This window comes from Aaosphaeria arxii, assembly GCF_010015735.1.
Source record: "Aaosphaeria arxii CBS 175.79 unplaced genomic scaffold BU24scaffold_1, whole genome shotgun sequence".
NCBI lineage: Eukaryota > Fungi > Ascomycota > Dothideomycetes > Pleosporales > Aaosphaeria > Aaosphaeria arxii.
Window position 1 is genome coordinate 2998465 of NW_022983474.1, and position 16924 is coordinate 3015388.

The 16924-nt window shown below is 48.5% G+C and overlaps 9 protein-coding genes across 9 annotated transcripts in view; 4 read left to right on the forward strand and 5 right to left on the reverse strand.

Annotated features, from left to right (window-relative positions):
- The first annotated feature begins 658 nt into the window (after window positions 1-658).
- On the forward strand, window positions 659-3305 carry BU24DRAFT_383476 (serine/threonine-protein phosphatase 2B catalytic subunit A1). Its single transcript, XM_033524809.1, has 7 exons — window positions 659-1144; window positions 1253-1584; window positions 1634-1891; window positions 1944-2304; window positions 2356-2433; window positions 2483-2957; window positions 3007-3305. Exons 1-7 carry the CDS (start codon window positions 991-993, stop codon window positions 3044-3046), a joined length of 1698 nt encoding a protein of 565 aa, XP_033389753.1. The 5' UTR covers window positions 659-990; the 3' UTR covers window positions 3047-3305.
- Window positions 3306-3508: 203 nt separating this feature from the next.
- BU24DRAFT_487844 (uncharacterized protein) lies at window positions 3509-5713 on the forward strand. The gene is made up of 2 exons (XM_033533493.1): window positions 3509-4016; window positions 4079-5713. The coding sequence occupies exons 1-2, from the start codon at window positions 3523-3525 to the stop codon at window positions 5562-5564; spliced, it is 1980 nt and encodes a 659-aa protein (XP_033389754.1). The 5' UTR covers window positions 3509-3522; the 3' UTR covers window positions 5565-5713.
- Window positions 5714-5988: 275 nt separating this feature from the next.
- Window positions 5989-7077, reverse strand: BU24DRAFT_417079 (uncharacterized protein). The gene has a single exon (XM_033526625.1). The coding sequence runs from the start codon at window positions 6910-6912 to the stop codon at window positions 6013-6015; it is 900 nt and encodes a 299-aa protein (XP_033389755.1). The 5' UTR covers window positions 6913-7077; the 3' UTR covers window positions 5989-6012.
- A 298-nt stretch (window positions 7078-7375) lies between these two features.
- On the reverse strand, window positions 7376-8335 carry BU24DRAFT_339308 (glycoside hydrolase family 62 protein; the record flags this gene model as incomplete). Its single annotated transcript, XM_033523171.1, has 1 exon — window positions 7376-8335. The coding sequence occupies one exon, from the start codon at window positions 8333-8335 to the stop codon at window positions 7376-7378; it is 960 nt and encodes a 319-aa protein (XP_033389756.1).
- Window positions 8336-9653: 1318 nt separating this feature from the next.
- Window positions 9654-10469, reverse strand: BU24DRAFT_470179 (uncharacterized protein; the record flags this gene model as incomplete). Its single annotated transcript, XM_033532651.1, has 1 exon — window positions 9654-10469. One exon carries the CDS (start codon window positions 10467-10469, stop codon window positions 9654-9656), a length of 816 nt encoding a protein of 271 aa, XP_033389757.1.
- A 478-nt stretch (window positions 10470-10947) lies between these two features.
- On the reverse strand, window positions 10948-12036 carry BU24DRAFT_457401 (DnaJ-domain-containing protein; the record flags this gene model as incomplete). The annotated part of the gene is made up of 1 exon (XM_033531539.1): window positions 10948-12036. The coding sequence occupies one exon, from the start codon at window positions 12034-12036 to the stop codon at window positions 10948-10950; it is 1089 nt and encodes a 362-aa protein (XP_033389758.1).
- A 264-nt stretch (window positions 12037-12300) lies between these two features.
- BU24DRAFT_383484 (TPR-like protein) lies at window positions 12301-14671 on the reverse strand. Its single transcript, XM_033524810.1, has 3 exons — window positions 14393-14671; window positions 13649-14339; window positions 12301-13597 (listed from the first exon to the last, which is right to left on the reverse strand). Exons 1-3 carry the CDS (start codon window positions 14491-14493, stop codon window positions 12446-12448), a joined length of 1944 nt encoding a protein of 647 aa, XP_033389759.1. The 5' UTR covers window positions 14494-14671; the 3' UTR covers window positions 12301-12445.
- A 205-nt stretch (window positions 14672-14876) lies between these two features.
- On the forward strand, window positions 14877-15980 carry BU24DRAFT_404431 (terpenoid synthase; the record flags this gene model as incomplete). Its single annotated transcript, XM_033525647.1, has 2 exons — window positions 14877-14990; window positions 15051-15980. The coding sequence occupies 2 exons, from the start codon at window positions 14877-14879 to the stop codon at window positions 15978-15980; spliced, it is 1044 nt and encodes a 347-aa protein (XP_033389760.1).
- Window positions 15981-16354: 374 nt separating this feature from the next.
- Window positions 16355-16924, forward strand: part of BU24DRAFT_457404 (uncharacterized protein) — a gene marked incomplete at both ends in the record, with an annotated part of 830 nt that continues 260 nt past the window's right edge. Inside the window, one exon of the mRNA XM_033531540.1 lies at window positions 16355-16843. Coding sequence (XP_033389761.1) covers window positions 16355-16843 — 489 coding nt within the window. The remainder of the gene's footprint in view (window positions 16844-16924) is intronic.

The following is a 16924-nucleotide window of genomic DNA, read 5'->3' on the forward strand; positions in this document are numbered from 1 at the left end:
TTGTATATACCACTTCAGGCTGCAGAGCATCGTCTCGCCAGTCTTCTCTTCTTTCTTTTTCATACTTATCTTCCAGGTCGCGTATTGATACCGTCCTGTTTGTACTTTGGTCTTCTCTTCTTGTTACGCAAGCACAGCTTCTACTTCTTCACACTCTTTTTTTATGTACTGGCTTTGGTATTGGATACCCAGCTTGTTCATAATTTCTTGTATAGAACACTGTGGTCGTATCGCACACATTCGCGAACACCCTGCACAAACGTTATGTACACAGTACTACGAATCCAAAAAATGAATATCGAACAATACTTGATTTCCGAATTGATATGTGACGCTCTCCTCGCACGATAATGAAGTGTTTCGAATCGCAATGCGAGATAAACTCGATGGCATCGGAGAGTTTTAAAACCGCCGGCTTACTTACAGTGCGAACCCTGACGTTGACACAATAATAGTCCGCAGGTCCGGAGAAAAATATGTTTGGACGTGATGACCTTCCAAGTTTCAGTGTTTGGGAGTCAGAGTTGTGTTTGAACTTCTGCTTTACGACTAAATTCTGTACGAGATTGAACACATTCGAGGCTCATAGCATGCCGAATTGTGACGTTATGAACTTGCAGTTGCGAGCTTCCTCATTGGGTGACATGCCAAGCCACGGCTCCCTCCAGCTCGACCTCGCCGCTCATGGGCTTTTCTCAGCCCTACAGCTCGAACAGACAACACACAATTCCCAGGCACGCGACGCCATAGTCACTATCAATCCACCTTGCACAGTGTTCAGATTCCACATTGTTTGTCCCTACGAGTATTGTACCCAAGCAGATCGATTTGCGCCTCGGCCCTCGTTCCACCTACCGCCACCTGGGGTCCTTGCTCCCTTCCCCCTCCCACAACCTCAACCTCGCCCCTCGTTGCCTCCAGTTTCCCCAGCTTCCACTCCCTTAGGACCTTTAACGATTCACCGCTGACTACTGACGCATACCGTTCATCATGGAGAGCAACAACCAGGACTTCGACCAGTCCAAGTACCTCGACACGGCCATCCGTGCGGTCAGGGAGAAGAAGCCCCTGCCTGAAATTGACTTTACCCTCCATACTATGGAAGATGGCACCCAGGTCAGCACTCTGGAGCGGGTTTGCAAAGGTACGGTCACAAATACATCCCGAAAAGCCTTCCCGTATTTCTCATTGATATACCCCGCTTGTGGAATTCGTCTGTCCGACTTCAGCTGACCCCACCGCCTCACAATAGATGTCCAAGCGCCTGCCTTTCTACCCCCTACCCAAGAACAGTTCTTTTCGCCGCAAGACCGGAACAAACCAAATCTACAATTCCTTAAGCAGCATTTCTATCGTGAAGGTCGTTTGACCGAAGACCAAGCGCTATGGATTTTGCGCAAGGGATCCGAAATCCTAAAGTCGGAACCCAACTTGCTTGAGATGGACGCTCCAATCACTGTTTGTGGTGACGTACATGGCCAATACTACGACCTTATGAAGTTGTTCGAAGTGGGCGGAGATCCTGCAGAGACGAGGTACCTTTTCTTGGGAGACTACGTCGACCGTGGTTATTTCAGTATTGAGGTTGGTATATCGAATTATTTTGTCCGGAGACTTTTGCTGATCAGCCTAGTGTGTCTTATATCTCTGGTCATTGAAGATTTGGTATCCTAATACCCTCTGGTTGCTGCGCGGCAATCATGAGTGTCGTCATTTGACGGATTATTTCACATTCAAGCTCGAGTGCAAGCACAAATACTCGGAAGCTGTGTACGAGGCTTGCATGGACTCTTTCTGCTCCTTGCCACTAGCAGCTGTCATGAACAAGCAATTCTTGTGCATACACGGTGGATTGAGCCCCGAGCTCCACACCCTGGAAGATTTGAAGAGCGTGAGTAGCACGTTGGCACAATGGACGCACGGGCAATGTTGACACCTTCTAGATTGACCGATTCCGTGAACCGCCCACCCACGGCCTGATGTGCGATATCCTCTGGGCTGATCCGTTGGAAGAGTTTGGCCAGGAGAAGACGAATGACTTCTTTATCCATAATCACGTCCGTGGATGCTCTTACTTCTTCTCGTACCCCGCGGCTTGCGCATTCTTGGAAAAGAACAATCTCTTATCGATCATCCGCGCCCACGAAGCCCAAGATGCTGGCTACCGCATGTACCGCAAGACTCGAACGACTGGATTTCCTAGTGTTATGACGATCTTCAGTGCACCGAATTATTTGGATGTGTACAACAACAAGGCAGCAGTTCTCAAGTACGAGAACAATGTTATGAACATTCGTCAATTCAGTAAGATCGCCACGACACTTTGCTGTATCTTCAACTAATTGCCACCCTTAGATTGCACGCCTCACCCATACTGGCTACCGAACTTTATGGACGTGTTTACGTGGTCACTTCCTTTCGTTGGAGAGAAGAGTAAGTTACATATTGGAGTCGGGAATGTTGCACCATCTAACTGCTATAGTCACGGACATGCTCATCGCTATCTTGAATACCTGCTCCAAGGAAGAGCTGGAGGAGGAAACTCCCAGCAGTCTCGCATCCGGCCCCTCATCGCCTCCTCTCACGAGCCCCAATATGGACCCAGAGTCAACGGAGTTCAAGAGACGTGCTATCAAGAACAAGATTCTTGCTATCGGAAGACTTTCTCGCGTATTCCAAGTTCTACGCGAGGAGGCTGAGCGTGTGACTGAGTTGAAGACAGCATCCGGAGGCAGACTACCTGCAGGTACCCTCATGCTCGGCGCCGAAGGAATCAAGCAAGCCATCCATACCTTCGAAGACGCACGAAAGGTTGATATCCAGAACGAAAGGTTACCACCTAGTCACGACGAAGTTAGGAAGTCTCAGGAAGCGAGCCGAGAGCAGGCTCTCGAAAAGGCAAGCAAAGAGGCTGAGAATGACCAAGGTCTCGCACGCGTGGCCAGAAGAATCAGCATGTAAGTCTTTGGGCGACTCATTCCTGTTCTTGATGCTAATATAGAGAAGGTCTTCAGGAGTTGGCCGCAACCCCAACGCTAGAAGCTGATAACAGCAAATCTTCGAAACGACGGCTTAAATTGACGAGACGATGATTTCTGTATCTCTTTTGGCTGGACAGATTACTGAAAGTAGTGTCCAATCGGTCGATCAATCGACTCATATACTGGCAGGGACTTGGTCCTAGAAGGCGCAAGGTAAACCTGTGATGAAACGGCAGTAATTAGGCTGGTCCTAGTCTTCGGACTCGACTTGGCATATACGAAATGAATATTCTCAATTCTTAGGGTGAACGCCCCACAGACCTCCGTTGTGAAACCCTCTCCCCCTCATCTATTCATATCTAGTCCATGTCATTTCTTTCATCCAGGATACTGGATATTCTAGAATGTTGCAGGTGAGTCGTGACTGACGTTGACGTGACCCTTTGATCCACCTACCCGGACCGACGTTCTTCCGGCAGACCTCCAAACTTCAACATCCCAAGCTCCGCGTATCAACTTACGATGTCCATCTCCGCACCCGATGCCTCCATGGGCGGTTCTAGCACCGCGACAAACGAGTCTCCTCGTCTCCCGACCAATTGACCGTCTTCCATCACTGCTGTCCTTCCGCCACCGCAGCAATGTCTCCACACGCACCCACCCCGGTCATAAACGCATCTCTCTCCAAGACCTCCGCACTCGCGCCCGCCTCGCATCCACGCACGTCTCTCCTACAGCAGTAAATGTGCGTCCACATATCCCTGCCCAGAACCAAGAGCTATACAATGCCCTTTCAAATCTCAGTAGCGTCGCGGAATCGTACGTCAACATCAGCAGAGTGCAATTGGCACTGCGGGGCCTAGCTGCCAGAGAATCAGTCACACGCGTCGCAGTGCTATCGCTCAATGACCAGCGCAGCGCGCAGAAGCTTGCCCGCTTGCTCTTCGCAGATCCCTTGGCTGAGGAAGGGAAGTGGGAGAAGGAGCTTGAGAAGCGCGTGGAGTCGGAGGGTGGAGACGAGACCGTTTTGTTGAGGTTTGTTCAATCAGGCTTGAGTGAAACCATGGAAGGATGGGAAAGGCTGACTGAGTCACCAGGTATGGCGATGAGAACGAACCGGCCCCACCCAGTCCGCTTTATAAGATCGTCCACATTCCATCGAGGGTGCTGCAGAAACATAACATTGAGGTTCTGGTGTCAACGCTGAATGTAAATGTCTCAGATATTCCTGCTACATCAGTGTCGGAGAGTTCAAAGGAAGCGGTGCTGGTTCCCAAGCTACAGGCCACCTCTGCAAGGGGGCTTCCTGTACCGTACCCTGTGCACAAAACGGTTGTGCTTGGTGAGGGCATTGAGAGCGCCGTTGCATTTGGGAGGTTTACGTCTGATTTGAATGGTGAAGCGGAGGGTATGGTCAGAGTGGCTATTGAACTGCCGCCGCCGGAGAAAGAGACGGAAGTGGATGGAGAAAGCTCAACGTCGATGGTCAATGTACAGATTGCTACGGAAGCCCTGGATATATTCCGGAAATCTCTCGCAAATGCAACACGATACGAGCAAGGCTGGTTTAGGAGCGGGCTACCGGGACTCTCACAGTGGCTCATTCGTGACCTCGAGCCATCAGGACAGATCAGCCCCATCACGAGGAAGTTTGTACAGTCCATCGTCGACGATGTTGAAGCGGCTATCACCAGAGAAGATGCTCAGCAGATCAACACTCTTCTGGCTGCAAGGACCCCGGAGCAGACAACTGCAGCAACGATACGGCACTTGGAGGAGTGGGCTGAAAAATCGCACACCGAGCTCCGTGACGAACTCGACGAGGCCTTCGCGGCACGCAGCTGGCACAAGCTTGCCTGGTGGAAACTCTTCTGGAGGGTCGACGACGTTAGCATGATCACAAGCGAATTAATAGAGCGGCGGTGGCTCACCTCTGCTGAGAAGAGTGCCGTCTACCTCGCTGGTCGCATGAATCAAGCTGGTTTTCCCGAGATGATCCAACAATTCCCAATAACCAGCTCAACATCCTACCATCCCTTGGAAGACCCAGCCTCACCCGTTGTTCCACCCCCAGAAGAACCGCACCTCTCCCCCAAAGAAAATCTCAATATCTCAACAGAAGTGCACGAACCCCAACCCTGGCCGAACCAAATCGCTGCATCGCGCAAGTCTCTTCTCGAAGATACCATTCCAAACCTGCAAGCCCTCGCCCAACGCCTGGTTCTCACGACTCTCTCAACAACCTCGCTCTCCTCTGCCGTGTCCGCCCTCCTCTACATTTCCATGCCCACCTTCTCCGTTTTCGAAGCCGGCGTCTTCGCCGCGCTTGGCCTTGTCTTCTCCCTCCGCCACATGCAGAAACTCTGGGAAGGCGCGCGATCACTCTGGCGCGCCGAAGTGACTGAAGAAGGACGTAAGACTCTCAAGCAGACCGAAGAATTGGTCCGCCTGATTGTGCGAAGCACCAGTGAAGGAAAGGTTGTCAGTGAAGACGAAGGTGTGAAAGAGCGACGCGCAGCCAGAAACACCGTTGCCAAGGTGAGAGAAGTTCTTGCCAAATCTTCTCCCAACAAGATCGGATGAGTCTGTTGGAGACATGTATTTCTAGTCCTGTGATTTTAATCATGCATGGGGTAGCTACAGCTTTTATTTAGAAGCATATATGTAACATAGATCGTTGAGAAAGTTCTTGAACGAAACGGCCGCACAGCTAATCATGAATTCTGGTTGCCTTCAGTGTATGACCTGATGCACGAGTGAGTCTTGATAAATGTGCGTTAAGACTTACAATAGGATTGCGGGCCTAAGCAAATTAAAGCTAGTAAAGTGATCTGAAGGACTTCATATTACATTGCTAAGCTGCTGTAGTTGTGTTAAAACATCTTGAAGTACGCCAATCAACAGTATTAAAGGTTTAGCTATAGAAAAGTTCAAGGCATTGTAATTGACAGTCACAAGAAGGAGCAAATCATCAAGTATCACAAGAAGTGTTTATTAAATAACAAGGGTATTCAGCAGATTCAATTTATTTCTAAAAGTATGCATGGCGAAGACCAACCACACCCACAAGGTCGTGCGAGAAAGCTTCAACAACCTGCACAAGGTCGAAGATGGTCTGCCTATAGGCACCTGCCACCTTCTGTGGGCTTTGCTTTGCCAGGCCGTCAAGCTCCAGCACCAGCGTGTAGCAGTCGAAGATTGTGTTGAAGATCTTCTCAGCAGCAACGCCCTTTGCCTGCTCATAGCCGAGCTCGCCCAGATTGTTGAGGAAAGTGGCAGCCGCCCAATCCCAGCTGCCCGCACATCGGGGGTGCTTGCAATAAGCATAGTATTTGGCGAACCTGCCGAGATCAAACACCCCATTGTAGAGGGAGATCTTGCCGTAGCCATCCACAGTCGGCAGATCGTCTCCATCTGCGACCTGGAACATGAAGGGGTTGAGGCCACCAGGCGGACAAATCAGCATATGAATATACTGCTCAATGGCAGGCCAGAGGATCTCCATGTTTGCCTTCTCCTCATGGCGTATGATAACGCGCTTAAGCATGTCGAAGGGAACCACGTTGAACTCCTTCGCTATGTTGTAGATCCTTAGCATCTGTGGTCCAATGTTCTGGGAGGAGACTTTGACGATGATGCTGCTGTGTTCTCGCTGCACCGCGTGGCGGACGAGCTGCTTGGTCTCCTTGTATGATTGGAAGGAGATTTGTGATATTGATGGCATCTCCACATTGCCTTGGGAATTGATGGTGAAGGCAATGGGAGTTTTTAAGCCAGAGGGTGAGGTCACCATATCTGGTGTCGCGAAGTAGTACTCGTAGACCATGTTTCTGAGCTCTGCAGGGAGAGACTCGAAGGGGAAGGTGGGCTCCATCATTGTGGAATTGAAAAGGTCCTCTTGGAAGAGGTAGTCGATTGATGATGAGGCCATTTTTGATGGATGGTAAGATCTCTTTGGTGATGATCTTGAGTGGTTGTGATTTTTGATGAGACTTGAAGCTTGGCTGATGAATCTTGATAGATTTTGAGGTGTTCTTGATGAAATTCTGTAAAGAAGTCTCTGAATTCCAAGCGCTGAAGTGAGATGTAAGTGATTTGGTTCTTTGAGGAATGTAGGAGGGGGAACGCATATATTTATGTTCAGCGTGACCGCCCTTTCGGGTCTGGAGAACGGAGCGAGAACTGTCCTTTTCAATAAATTGTTGAGGTCGCGATACACGGAACTGAACCTCCATGAGTCACACTTGAAATCAAGTGAAACATATCACCATACGGTTCAATGAGTGACTTTCCGATCCTGATTTTTGATTGCTACTAGTATGTTATGAGGTTCCAATATTGCTCAACCATGAACAGCCACTCGGCGTCAATGTACCCTTTGCCACGAACATTCTCTAACGCTGTAGTGTCAACACACCTGGCCTGTATGGCAGCAGACCGTAATCACCACCGGACCCAGGTGCTCGCCCCTGATAGAGCAACTGAAGATTGCAGGGATCTACTGTCATTGTCTGATCTGGGTTGCTGCGGAACAAATCGCCGTGGCTAATGTCATTCGTCCATGTAGCACCACTGTTGGCCTTGCTGGCAAAAGCATTGCCTTCCGTCGCGGCCTGCGGTGTCCAGCTACCACCCAGACTGGTGGCAGTGAATGATCGGAAGTATCGACCGTTGGCACCAATTGCCTCAACAATCATGAGGTACTTCTTTTGCCCTTGTAGTGTGTAGACTTGCACAGCCTCGAAGAGATTGTTCGTTGAGTCTGTCATGACCACTGTAGACGATGTACCGAAGTTGCCCGGGAAGTTTCCAATTGGCATACTGGCCCTATAGATCTTACCGTTATCCCCTGCGAAGAAAAGATACATGTTGTCGCTGTCGCCGATAAGTGTTTGGTCAATGGGACCTGTGCTCGATCCGGAGATGGTTCCAGAAAACAACGGCTGCACGGATGACCATCCATTCGCTTTGGATGGATCTGTGGCAGTGCGGTAAGAAAATGCAGTCGGTCCCCACTGGTATGCGAGCACCCAGATACTCTTAGGTGCAAAGTAAAAGAGCGTTGGTGCTACCACGGCGAAAGTCATCGAGTTCTGGGGGGTGGAGGCCATATCAGACCAATTGTTGAATAGATCAAAGTTCATCGAGCCCCATTTTGTTCCGGTATCATGGTTCGTTGCATATACAAGTTTCTTTCCGTTGTAGTTGACGACGGTAAAGTCTTTGAGCGAAACCCAACCTGACTTCGGATTTGCTAGTGAACCAGTAGAGCTCCAGCGATAAGTCGAGGGGAGGTCGCATGTTTGCGCTGATACCATCGTCGATGTGGCTAGTAAAGCCAATAGACCGAACATAGTGTAGGTAGGCATGGCTTTCTTGTGGTGTACTGAATAGCTACTAACTGAGTGGCTTTTTATTTACCAGAGTTTCTGTTTTGTGAAGAGATAGCCTCAACTGGGCAACCATGCTTGTATTTACAAAGGAATCTCTCCCAGCTAAGCAATTGATAATCTGCCGTTTCTTGCTACCGTTTGTATGATCGCATTGTGGATTTGACGAAACTGGAAAAGTGTCGGGGAATTCTGTGGTCATTCAAAATGCCATCCCGGTTTACGAAGTGTGGCTGGAAGATGTTGTCTGAGATATATATTGTGGGGTGTATTAATTAATATAAATAGTCATAGAACGAACACCTGATTTGTGGCATTTATTTTGTGTACCTATTAACGGTTAAATGATTCGTGAAAGTTTCAAATTCCACCAAGCTAAAACTACCTCCTGAAATGAAAGTACTTGAAAGTGTGTAACGTTGCACCACTACAACATGATCTACCCCATTCAAGTAATTGGAGATACACCTCCCTCGTACATGTTACGTCAACGAAGATGCCATAATAGAAAATTGACGACAATACTTTCACGAAGAGATACTGCGATTATGTTAACATCATACAGGCCAACATAAAATAGGAAACGGTACATTGCCCCAATAGATCTACCTATAGCAATGATTGGCATGGCGAATTTTATAAATTCTAACGCAAAGGTTGCATAAGGCATCTCTGAAAATCATAGAGTGGCATGCAGCTCAACGTGCATCACCCTAAGCCAATAATGGTGTCGCGATGTATCTCATAGCACATGTAGGGCATATACCTTTTTAGGCGTACTCGTATATCTTAGTAGATGAATTGAGGAAGTAAGCTCTGGCGTCAAAGACGGAAACTTGCTGTTCCGATTCTTCTGTAATGTTAACATATAGTTACTACCAAGAGACGGCTCAAAATAGCCACAAGTGGAACCAAAATCAATTGCCACTTGCGGCAATAAATCGCAATGCGGGATATACTATTTCGAATATTTGCTCTATTGCACTATTGCGTACTGTATGGAAGTATGAACACATCTCTTTAAGTCTACTTGGTGGGCAACTGTTTCGACGTATTTGAACGCTGTAAAAGGCGTTTTTGAAGCATGAAAAGAATTTTCTTAGGAAATATGGAGACCATAAATGTACTCTGATTCATGACTTGATGTAGGAGCTGTTGTTATTACTAATCTGACCTGTCAACAACACTTCAACCCTCGTTGCCTTGAAAGTGTAGCTCATCTGCTTTCACGCATTGGCTCCCAAATGAGTGCATTAGCATGCATCGGCGCAGAAACAGATGATTAATTCCCATCGCCGATCGCTGCCTCATACTCAAGCTCCCGCAGATTACGGACCATCCTCTGCACTGTCTCGTCTACTTCTGAGAAGCGCCTAGAGGAAGCCTCTTGAGGTTCCTTCTGCTTCAAGCCCTCTTCGCCTGCAGCGTCGATCTTCGCAAGTGTCTCCGCTGTCTGATCGTTCACAATCGGATATGAGTTATCGTTCGGACCATTCTGCCCTTCGGCTTCATCATCGATAGGCTCCACTTCATCCCACACTCCCAGCCATCCCTCTTCTTCTCCCACCTCATGCATTCTCCTTCGAAAAAGCTCTCTCTTCACAATGTCTAAAGACTCCATTCGCCGTTTATGGAAGTCTTGAACTTGGTGGTGGCCATTGGCATAGACCTGTTCACTTTCCTCGATCCACTGCTTGATGTTCTCCAATACTCGGGGTGTGTAGTCCCAAGCTTGATCAAAACGAATTGGATGGATGACATATGCATGCTCTGTCCATGGAAAGATGGTATCTTTTCCCATAGCCACAGCGGGAATGGTATCAATTTCCTCGTAGTATGCGTGAGATTGGGCCATCAGGACTTCGTAGTTGCATTCCCTGTCGTTGACGAAGCGTTGAGAGATCTTAGTACGAATGGGTAGAACCGTACTGGACTTCAGTGTCGACGGTGTCGGTTTGGGGCCGCAGGCTGGGTTGTGATAGACGATGAGTTGAGGATATGCATCTACACGTTGTACTTGGATTGGTGACGTGACCGGCTTTGTATTTTCCTCTTCTGAACCAAACATGGCACCAAATGCGGATTTGACGGTATCCATTCGTGTGGTTGAGATCTTGCCAACCTGGGAGAATATGCTGGTGGACAAAGACGGTTGGTGATAGCTCGTGCCATTATAATGAAATAGACAGGTACTCTTGTACTAAAAAGTAGTGATAGACCAGAGGGAAATCTTGGAGGTGAAAAGACGGCTACAGCCTACAGCAGTGAATGTTGCCATATACTATTCAGAAGTGAAAAGCATTCTACTTGCACGCAGGCCAAATATTACCATAAAAGGGATCCTACTTAGCATGGTATACATGTGATGCATTGGAATGTCGGTGCTAGAGTATTCTTCGTCATTTACACTTCATTCACTATAACTATTCATTGATATTATCGTAAATTTTCATTCGCCTACTTCGAGAATCAAACTTCTAGGTAGGCACTCCAGCCGTTAACGACTTGGCATAATCGCTGTCACACGCCCAATGAGAACCTGCTTATCCATGAATGCACTGTCCCCCAAACCAAGTTCATAGTTCCTTAATTTCTCCTGTTTGGTCATAAATGGCTCTTCTTCTTGGATTGCTTAACACATCGTTCGCCTGATTGACTTCTTGACACTTCTTGGTAGCCTCCTCTTTCTCCTTTTCGCTCCCTCCCTTCTGGGCAATACGATTAGGATGATACTTCATCATGAGTTCCTTGTATTTCTTCTCGATCTCCTTTGGCTTGGCTGTACGTGGAAGACCCATGATGGCGTAAAGATCGGGTGTATCTGGATTTCTCACTGGCTGTTTTGGCCGCGACTCTCCAAACAGAGGATCATCGTCCTGCCGAGGAGAAGAGAAACTAGTGTCAAAGTAGTCACGGAACGAAGACCCAGGCGCTGCTCTAAAGCGGAAGGGGTATTCATCGTCATCTAAATCGTCGTCGAAGGGGTCTCCCATGAATGGGCCCATGCCTGGAGAACGAGGTCGTGGACGGCGTCGGGGCCCGTAGGTGAATTCACCAGGGAAGCCGTACTCGGCCTGCATGTATGGATTATGCATCGGATTTCCGCCCATAGCACCAAATGCTGGATATCCTGGACCCATGCCGAATGGAGAACCTGGTTCTCCTGGCCCTCTTCCTCCCATAAATTCTGGAGGAGGTCCTCCCGGCCCCATTCCAAAATGTGGAGGAGGCCTTCCTGCTCCCATACCGAAAGGTCCTCCAGGATATCCTTGTCCCATGCCACCAAATGGTGGACTAGCAGGTCCACCACGGCCCATGCCGAATGGTGCGCTGCTAGGCCTTCCTCGCCCCATGCCAAACGGAGGACTACCAGACCGTCCTCGTCCCATGCCAAAAGGTCCTCCTGGTCCTCCAAATGGCGGGGGCCCATAAGATTCACGAGGGTCCGGTGGCATTCCTCTCCCTCCCCCTCCTCCTCCTCGCCTTTCGCGCACGATAGCTGCAATGGTTTCTAAGGTGGCCATAAGCGCTTGGGGCGAGTTCTGCCCGTAGTTGCCGGTGAGGATAGCTTGCCTTACGCCAAGAAATATGTTTTGAAGCAGTTCGGTGTCATGTCTTTGAAGGTATTCTTGTGGCAAAGGGTGTCGCAGTTGCAGTGGGTCCATGGTAATGTTAAGTCCTCGGGGACGAATGTTGTGTGAAATTTGTGTTAGATGGTAGAGTCGAAATGCAGCAAAATGCTTAGAGAAAACTGTTGTTGTTCGAAGAAAGTATAATAAGAAGCAGAAGTTCGATGAATTTTATACCTAGAACCGTGGCATGTAGCAGTATGTCAAATGTGCTGACTGGAAATTCAATACCATGAGTGACTAGGGCAAGCTTGCTATGGAGGTCATATTCACTTTGAGGATGTGATTCCCATGTAGCGTCAAAGAAAGAATTATTGAAGGATCGGTAAAACTATCAATTACTAGAATAAAGTGGGTATCATGCTTGTGCGCCCGCAAATGCCAACTTCACCCCGAAGCTGAAAGATGAAACAACTTCACTTGATCTGGTGAATAGCTTCACTGATCATGCTACGCTCGAGTCACCTTTTTGGCTTTCAATACGAGCCCGTATGTCCCTAATTAGGGCTTTCGCATCTTCCACCTCGACACCATCCTGACAAAGTTCGTTCGCTAGCTCCATAGACCGTTGATACATGCCACGCATGTATTCCCACTTCGCGAGCCATAGCCTGGCTTTGCTCGTGGTAGGCGTAACGCCTACACCGCCAGCCATATCTCCCACAGATTCATCGTAGTCTGGACCCTCCTCTTGCGCCAGCACCAGTTCCATATAAGCAGCGCACTCCCCCATATTGTTAACTCGCTCATAGAGCAAGGCAATATTGAAAAGAACCTCGGGATCGAGAACTCCACCTCCCAAGCCGGACACTTCGCCACTACCGAAGCTTGATCCAACATTATTGTCGTAGAAGGAGCCTGCCACTAATGCGCGTTTATATGCTCGTATGCCATTTGCTACCTTGCCTACCTTTCCGAAGCAGGCACCCAGCGCATGCCACATCTTTGGATCATAAGGCCGCAGGGCAGCAGCACGCTGGTAGTAGAAAATGGCGTATGAATGCATCTCCAAGACTTCGTAGGCTTGCCCTAAGCCATACCATGCACGATAGTCTTTCCGATTTACATCTACAGCGCGTCGGTATGATTCAATTGCTGCATGCGTATTCTTCATTTCGATGAACTCATGCCCCATCAATGTCCAAGCCGATAGAAAGGTGCGGTCCAGTGTCAGGGCCCGCCGGAAGTAGATGACTGCCTTTTCATGCTCCGATTTTGAAGAGTAGTAGTTCCCAACCACACAGCAAGTCTCGGGTCGAAATTTGTCGGTGGTCATCGCGAGCTGTGCCAGGAAAGCCAATTTTGGTCTATTCTCAAGAACATACAGGACGTTGGAATAACAATCCATTGCATCAATGCGATGAGGGTTTGCGACCAGTAGTTCGGAGAAAATCTGCTCAGCATCTTCGTATGCTTTGCTGTGATAGTAGAGCAATGCTCGCTGAGTTTGTAGAAAAGCAGACCCCGGGAATATGTCGAGAATTTGGGCCAGTGAGTTGTGAACCTGATTTGCGGACTGATAGAGCTCTTGCGAAGCGTAAATTTGAAACACAAACCCCATGATATTCTGCGGAAGCTGAGGGGTTACTTGATGTAGCTGAAAGCGCGTCAGTAAAACAATTGGCAGCGTGCATTGTGATTTATATACCTCTTCGATCGTAGAAAACAATGTGGACAATTCTTGCCAGGCACCCCAGTTGTAGGGGCAACAGTTGACACTTTGGATGAAGTATTCGAGAGCCTGCTTTTCATTCTTCCCTTTCGCAAGGACAAGTCCGTAAAGATACTCTAGCCATCCTTGGGGTTTCCGGCCGCTGTTGGCAAGCCCTGAAAACCACTCCTCTAGAATAGCTGATATGCCTGGTAACTCTTTATTGGTCGTGATTCCATCCTGTGGACCCAATATCATCTCGCTATCCTCATTCATGCGCCTCTCACCAGCAATGTACTTGGCATATAACGATAGGAAGAGTGCCTTCTGACTCAGTCCCTTCACGACGGCCGCTGACAGCGCTGGTTTTGTAGGTGTGCCTAGCTTTATTTTTGACTTTCCGTGAGGTTTCGATTTACTCGCGGGGGAGGGAGTGACCAGGAACGAAGTTTTGGGCAGTGAGTCTGGGAGGAAGATGGCGGCGCATCGATCAAACTCGCGACAGTCGAAAAAGGTTTTGGCTAGTAGGTATTTCTGCGTCTCTCGAGCTTCGAGTCTTGCCTCAATGGGATCTTTCGAGGAGGGTGTAGGTGTCTGGGGTGGAGGAGGATCGGACATGGCCGAATCCACGTCAGTCTCGGAGCCATCGTCATCAGTTTCTGGAAAGGAATTCAGTAATTCGGCGGCCCTTTAGTTTTGTTAGCTTGAAATACATTGCATTCTTCCCGGGAAGACGCGTACCATTTTGCTGAGCTATATAAACAGCGCTCTGTGCATGATATCACGGCATCTTGTAGTTGTCCTTTGAGTTTAGCTTCGTCTGCTTTTGATAGAAGGGACATTTTGGTGTCGGTCTGATGTAAACTATGGGCCAACTGCCCCTGTCGGAAGATGTCCACCTAACGATTGATTTGAAATCAATGAGGGTATTATTTGGAGGACTTCACAACGGGGAACCAGAATCCGATAAGTCAAATGGTTCGCTTCGCGATGTTGTAGTTAGTAGCAACAACAACCAGCGCGTCGGATGCGGCTTGGCTTCCTAAACAAAGGGTAGCGGGGCAATAGTCAATCGGCAGATAGTTTCACCGATTTCCGGCCGATTTTCTATGTCCCAGCTCACCGCCCGCCTCAATGGAACCCCTCGATTGTCTTGTCAGGGGTTTTGAACAACAACAAAGTGCCATTGAGAAAGTCCTATCTAGCTCGAAGCAATTCACCCAAAATGCCGACTTCTCTGCAAGATTTCGAGAGCGTGTGGCCCCGTATTGTCGGGGACCTTGAGGCTCACTGCAAACACTACAAACTTCCCCAGCAGTCACTTGATTGGTTCATTAAAGTACGATTCATTTAATGTCTTTGTCTTCCCAAATCTTGCAATTCCTAATTGGTAATATAGTCTCTGAACTACAACACTGTCGGAGGAAAATGCAACCGAGGAATGTCGGTCGTCGACACTGCGTCGATTCTTCGAGGATCTGCTCTCACCCCAGGAACTGAGGAGTACTTCCGTGCCGCACTTCTCGGCTGGATGATCGAGCTTTTGCAAGCTTTCTTCCTGGTCTCTGACGATATCATGGACTCTTCCAAGACACGCCGCGGAAACCCTTGCTGGTATCTTGCCCCTGGTGTCGGCATGGTTGCCATCAACGATGCTTTCATGCTTGAGTCTTCTATCTATGTCTTGCTCAAGAAGCATTTCCGCCAAGAGGCCAGCTACATCGACATGGTCGAGCTTTTCCATGAGGTTACGTTCCAGACCGAGCTTGGCCAAACCTGTGATCTGTTGACCGCACCTGAGGACAATGTGGATCTTAGCAACTTCAGCCTTGAAAAGTTCACCTTCATTGTCATCTTCAAGACTGCCTACTACTCTTTCTACCTTCCCGTCGCTCTTGCCCTTCACTACACTGGAGCTGCCACACCAAAGAACCTCCAGACTGCATTGGACATCCTCATTCCAATGGGAGAGTACTTCCAGGCTCAGGATGATTACCTCGATGCTTTCGCTGATCCCGAGGTTCTGGGAAAGATCGGAACCGATATCCAGGACAACAAGTGCTCATGGCTCGTCAACCAAGCACTGAACAAGGTCAACCCTGAGCAACGAAAGATCCTCGAGGACAACTACGGCCAGAAGAACTCCGCAAAGGAGGCCAAGGTCAAGGAGCTGTACAATGAGTTGAAGCTCGCCGAGTTTTACGAGCAGTGGGAGGAGGAGCGTGTCGCGGATCTTAGGTCTAAGATTGACAAGATCGATGAGTCGGACGGCCTCAAGAAGGAGATCTTCGAAGTCTTTCTTCAAAAGATATACAAGCGCAGCAAGTAAGAGTCCATTCAGATTGCTGCACCGCTTTGACGGGCCCATGAATAAGCAGCATGGCGAAGAGGTTATACACAATAAAGGAATTCGTGATAGAAGCGTTTCAATGGCGCAATTGATAATGAGCGATGCATTATGCTTTGGACACATACACAATACATAATGAGTATACAATTGATACTTGGTGCATGAGCATTGTCGAGGTCATACTCTTGGCAGTGCACAATGAAGAGCTCACCTCTATTATGTATACCACCAAACTCGGTTGTGGTATCGATCCAGAACACAGCACAACTTTCCACTACCTCCGATCTCAACACAACTAGAACTACCTAAACGTAGTCCCGATCAAACATCAAATAAACCATCAAACCAAAGACATGGCTCCACGTAAAGAGGAATATGCCCAGCAAAATAGCCACAGGTCCGACATGAAGAATGTCTTTCAGTCCCTAATTGAATACGCCCGGAAGTGGGAGTCTCCCGGAGACCCTATGTCCGCCTACTCAAAAGAAATCAGGCTCTTGAATCATAGGGAAGACCATGAGGAGCTATACCACAAGCGCACCAATATGCTAGGCTATGCCCTGATGAACATCTTCACCTGTTTCGTTGATAACCGGAATCGCAAGGGTAAGTGGGACGATGTTAACGATTGGTATTTCGATGATCATGATCGAATGGATATTACGTTTAGTGCGATGGAGAAACTCTATAAGGAGCTGAAAGCCTTGGCCAAAAGGTACAATAGAAGGCCCATGGATATTGAGAATGCGAGGATTCGTGTGCTGGATTTGATGGATGAAGTCAATGTCGAGAAGTTGTGCAGGAATCTCGATGCGAAATACGAAAGGAAGCCAGGGCATGAAGTGGAGGATACCGATGAGGATGCTGAGGGGGATACCGATGAGGATGCTGAGGGGGATACCGATGAGGATGCTGAGGGGGAT

Excerpts from the sequence above, each read along its gene's own strand:
- BU24DRAFT_383476 (XM_033524809.1), top strand. The coding sequence starts at position 991 with ATGGAGAGCAACAACCAGGACTTCGACCAGTCCAAGTACCTCGACACG. Across the intron at positions 1,585-1,633 it reads GTGGTTATTTCAGTATTGAG|TGTGTCTTATATCTCTGGTC; the intron begins GTTGGTATATCG and ends TGATCAGCCTAG. Across the intron at positions 1,892-1,943 it reads CCCTGGAAGATTTGAAGAGC|ATTGACCGATTCCGTGAACC; the intron begins GTGAGTAGCACG and ends GACACCTTCTAG.
- BU24DRAFT_487844 (XM_033533493.1), top strand. The coding sequence starts at position 3,523 with ATGCCTCCATGGGCGGTTCTAGCACCGCGACAAACGAGTCTCCTCGTC. Across the intron at positions 4,017-4,078 it reads GACGAGACCGTTTTGTTGAG|GTATGGCGATGAGAACGAAC; the intron begins GTTTGTTCAATC and ends CTGAGTCACCAG.
- BU24DRAFT_417079 (XM_033526625.1), bottom strand. The coding sequence starts at position 6,912 with ATGGCCTCATCATCAATCGACTACCTCTTCCAAGAGGACCTTTTCAAT.
- BU24DRAFT_383484 (XM_033524810.1), bottom strand. The coding sequence starts at position 14,493 with ATGTCCCTTCTATCAAAAGCAGACGAAGCTAAACTCAAAGGACAACTA. Across the intron at positions 14,340-14,392 it reads TTATATAGCTCAGCAAAATG|GGCCGCCGAATTACTGAATT; the intron begins GTACGCGTCTTC and ends ACAAAACTAAAG. Across the intron at positions 13,598-13,648 it reads TGTTTTCTACGATCGAAGAG|CTACATCAAGTAACCCCTCA; the intron begins GTATATAAATCA and ends ACGCGCTTTCAG.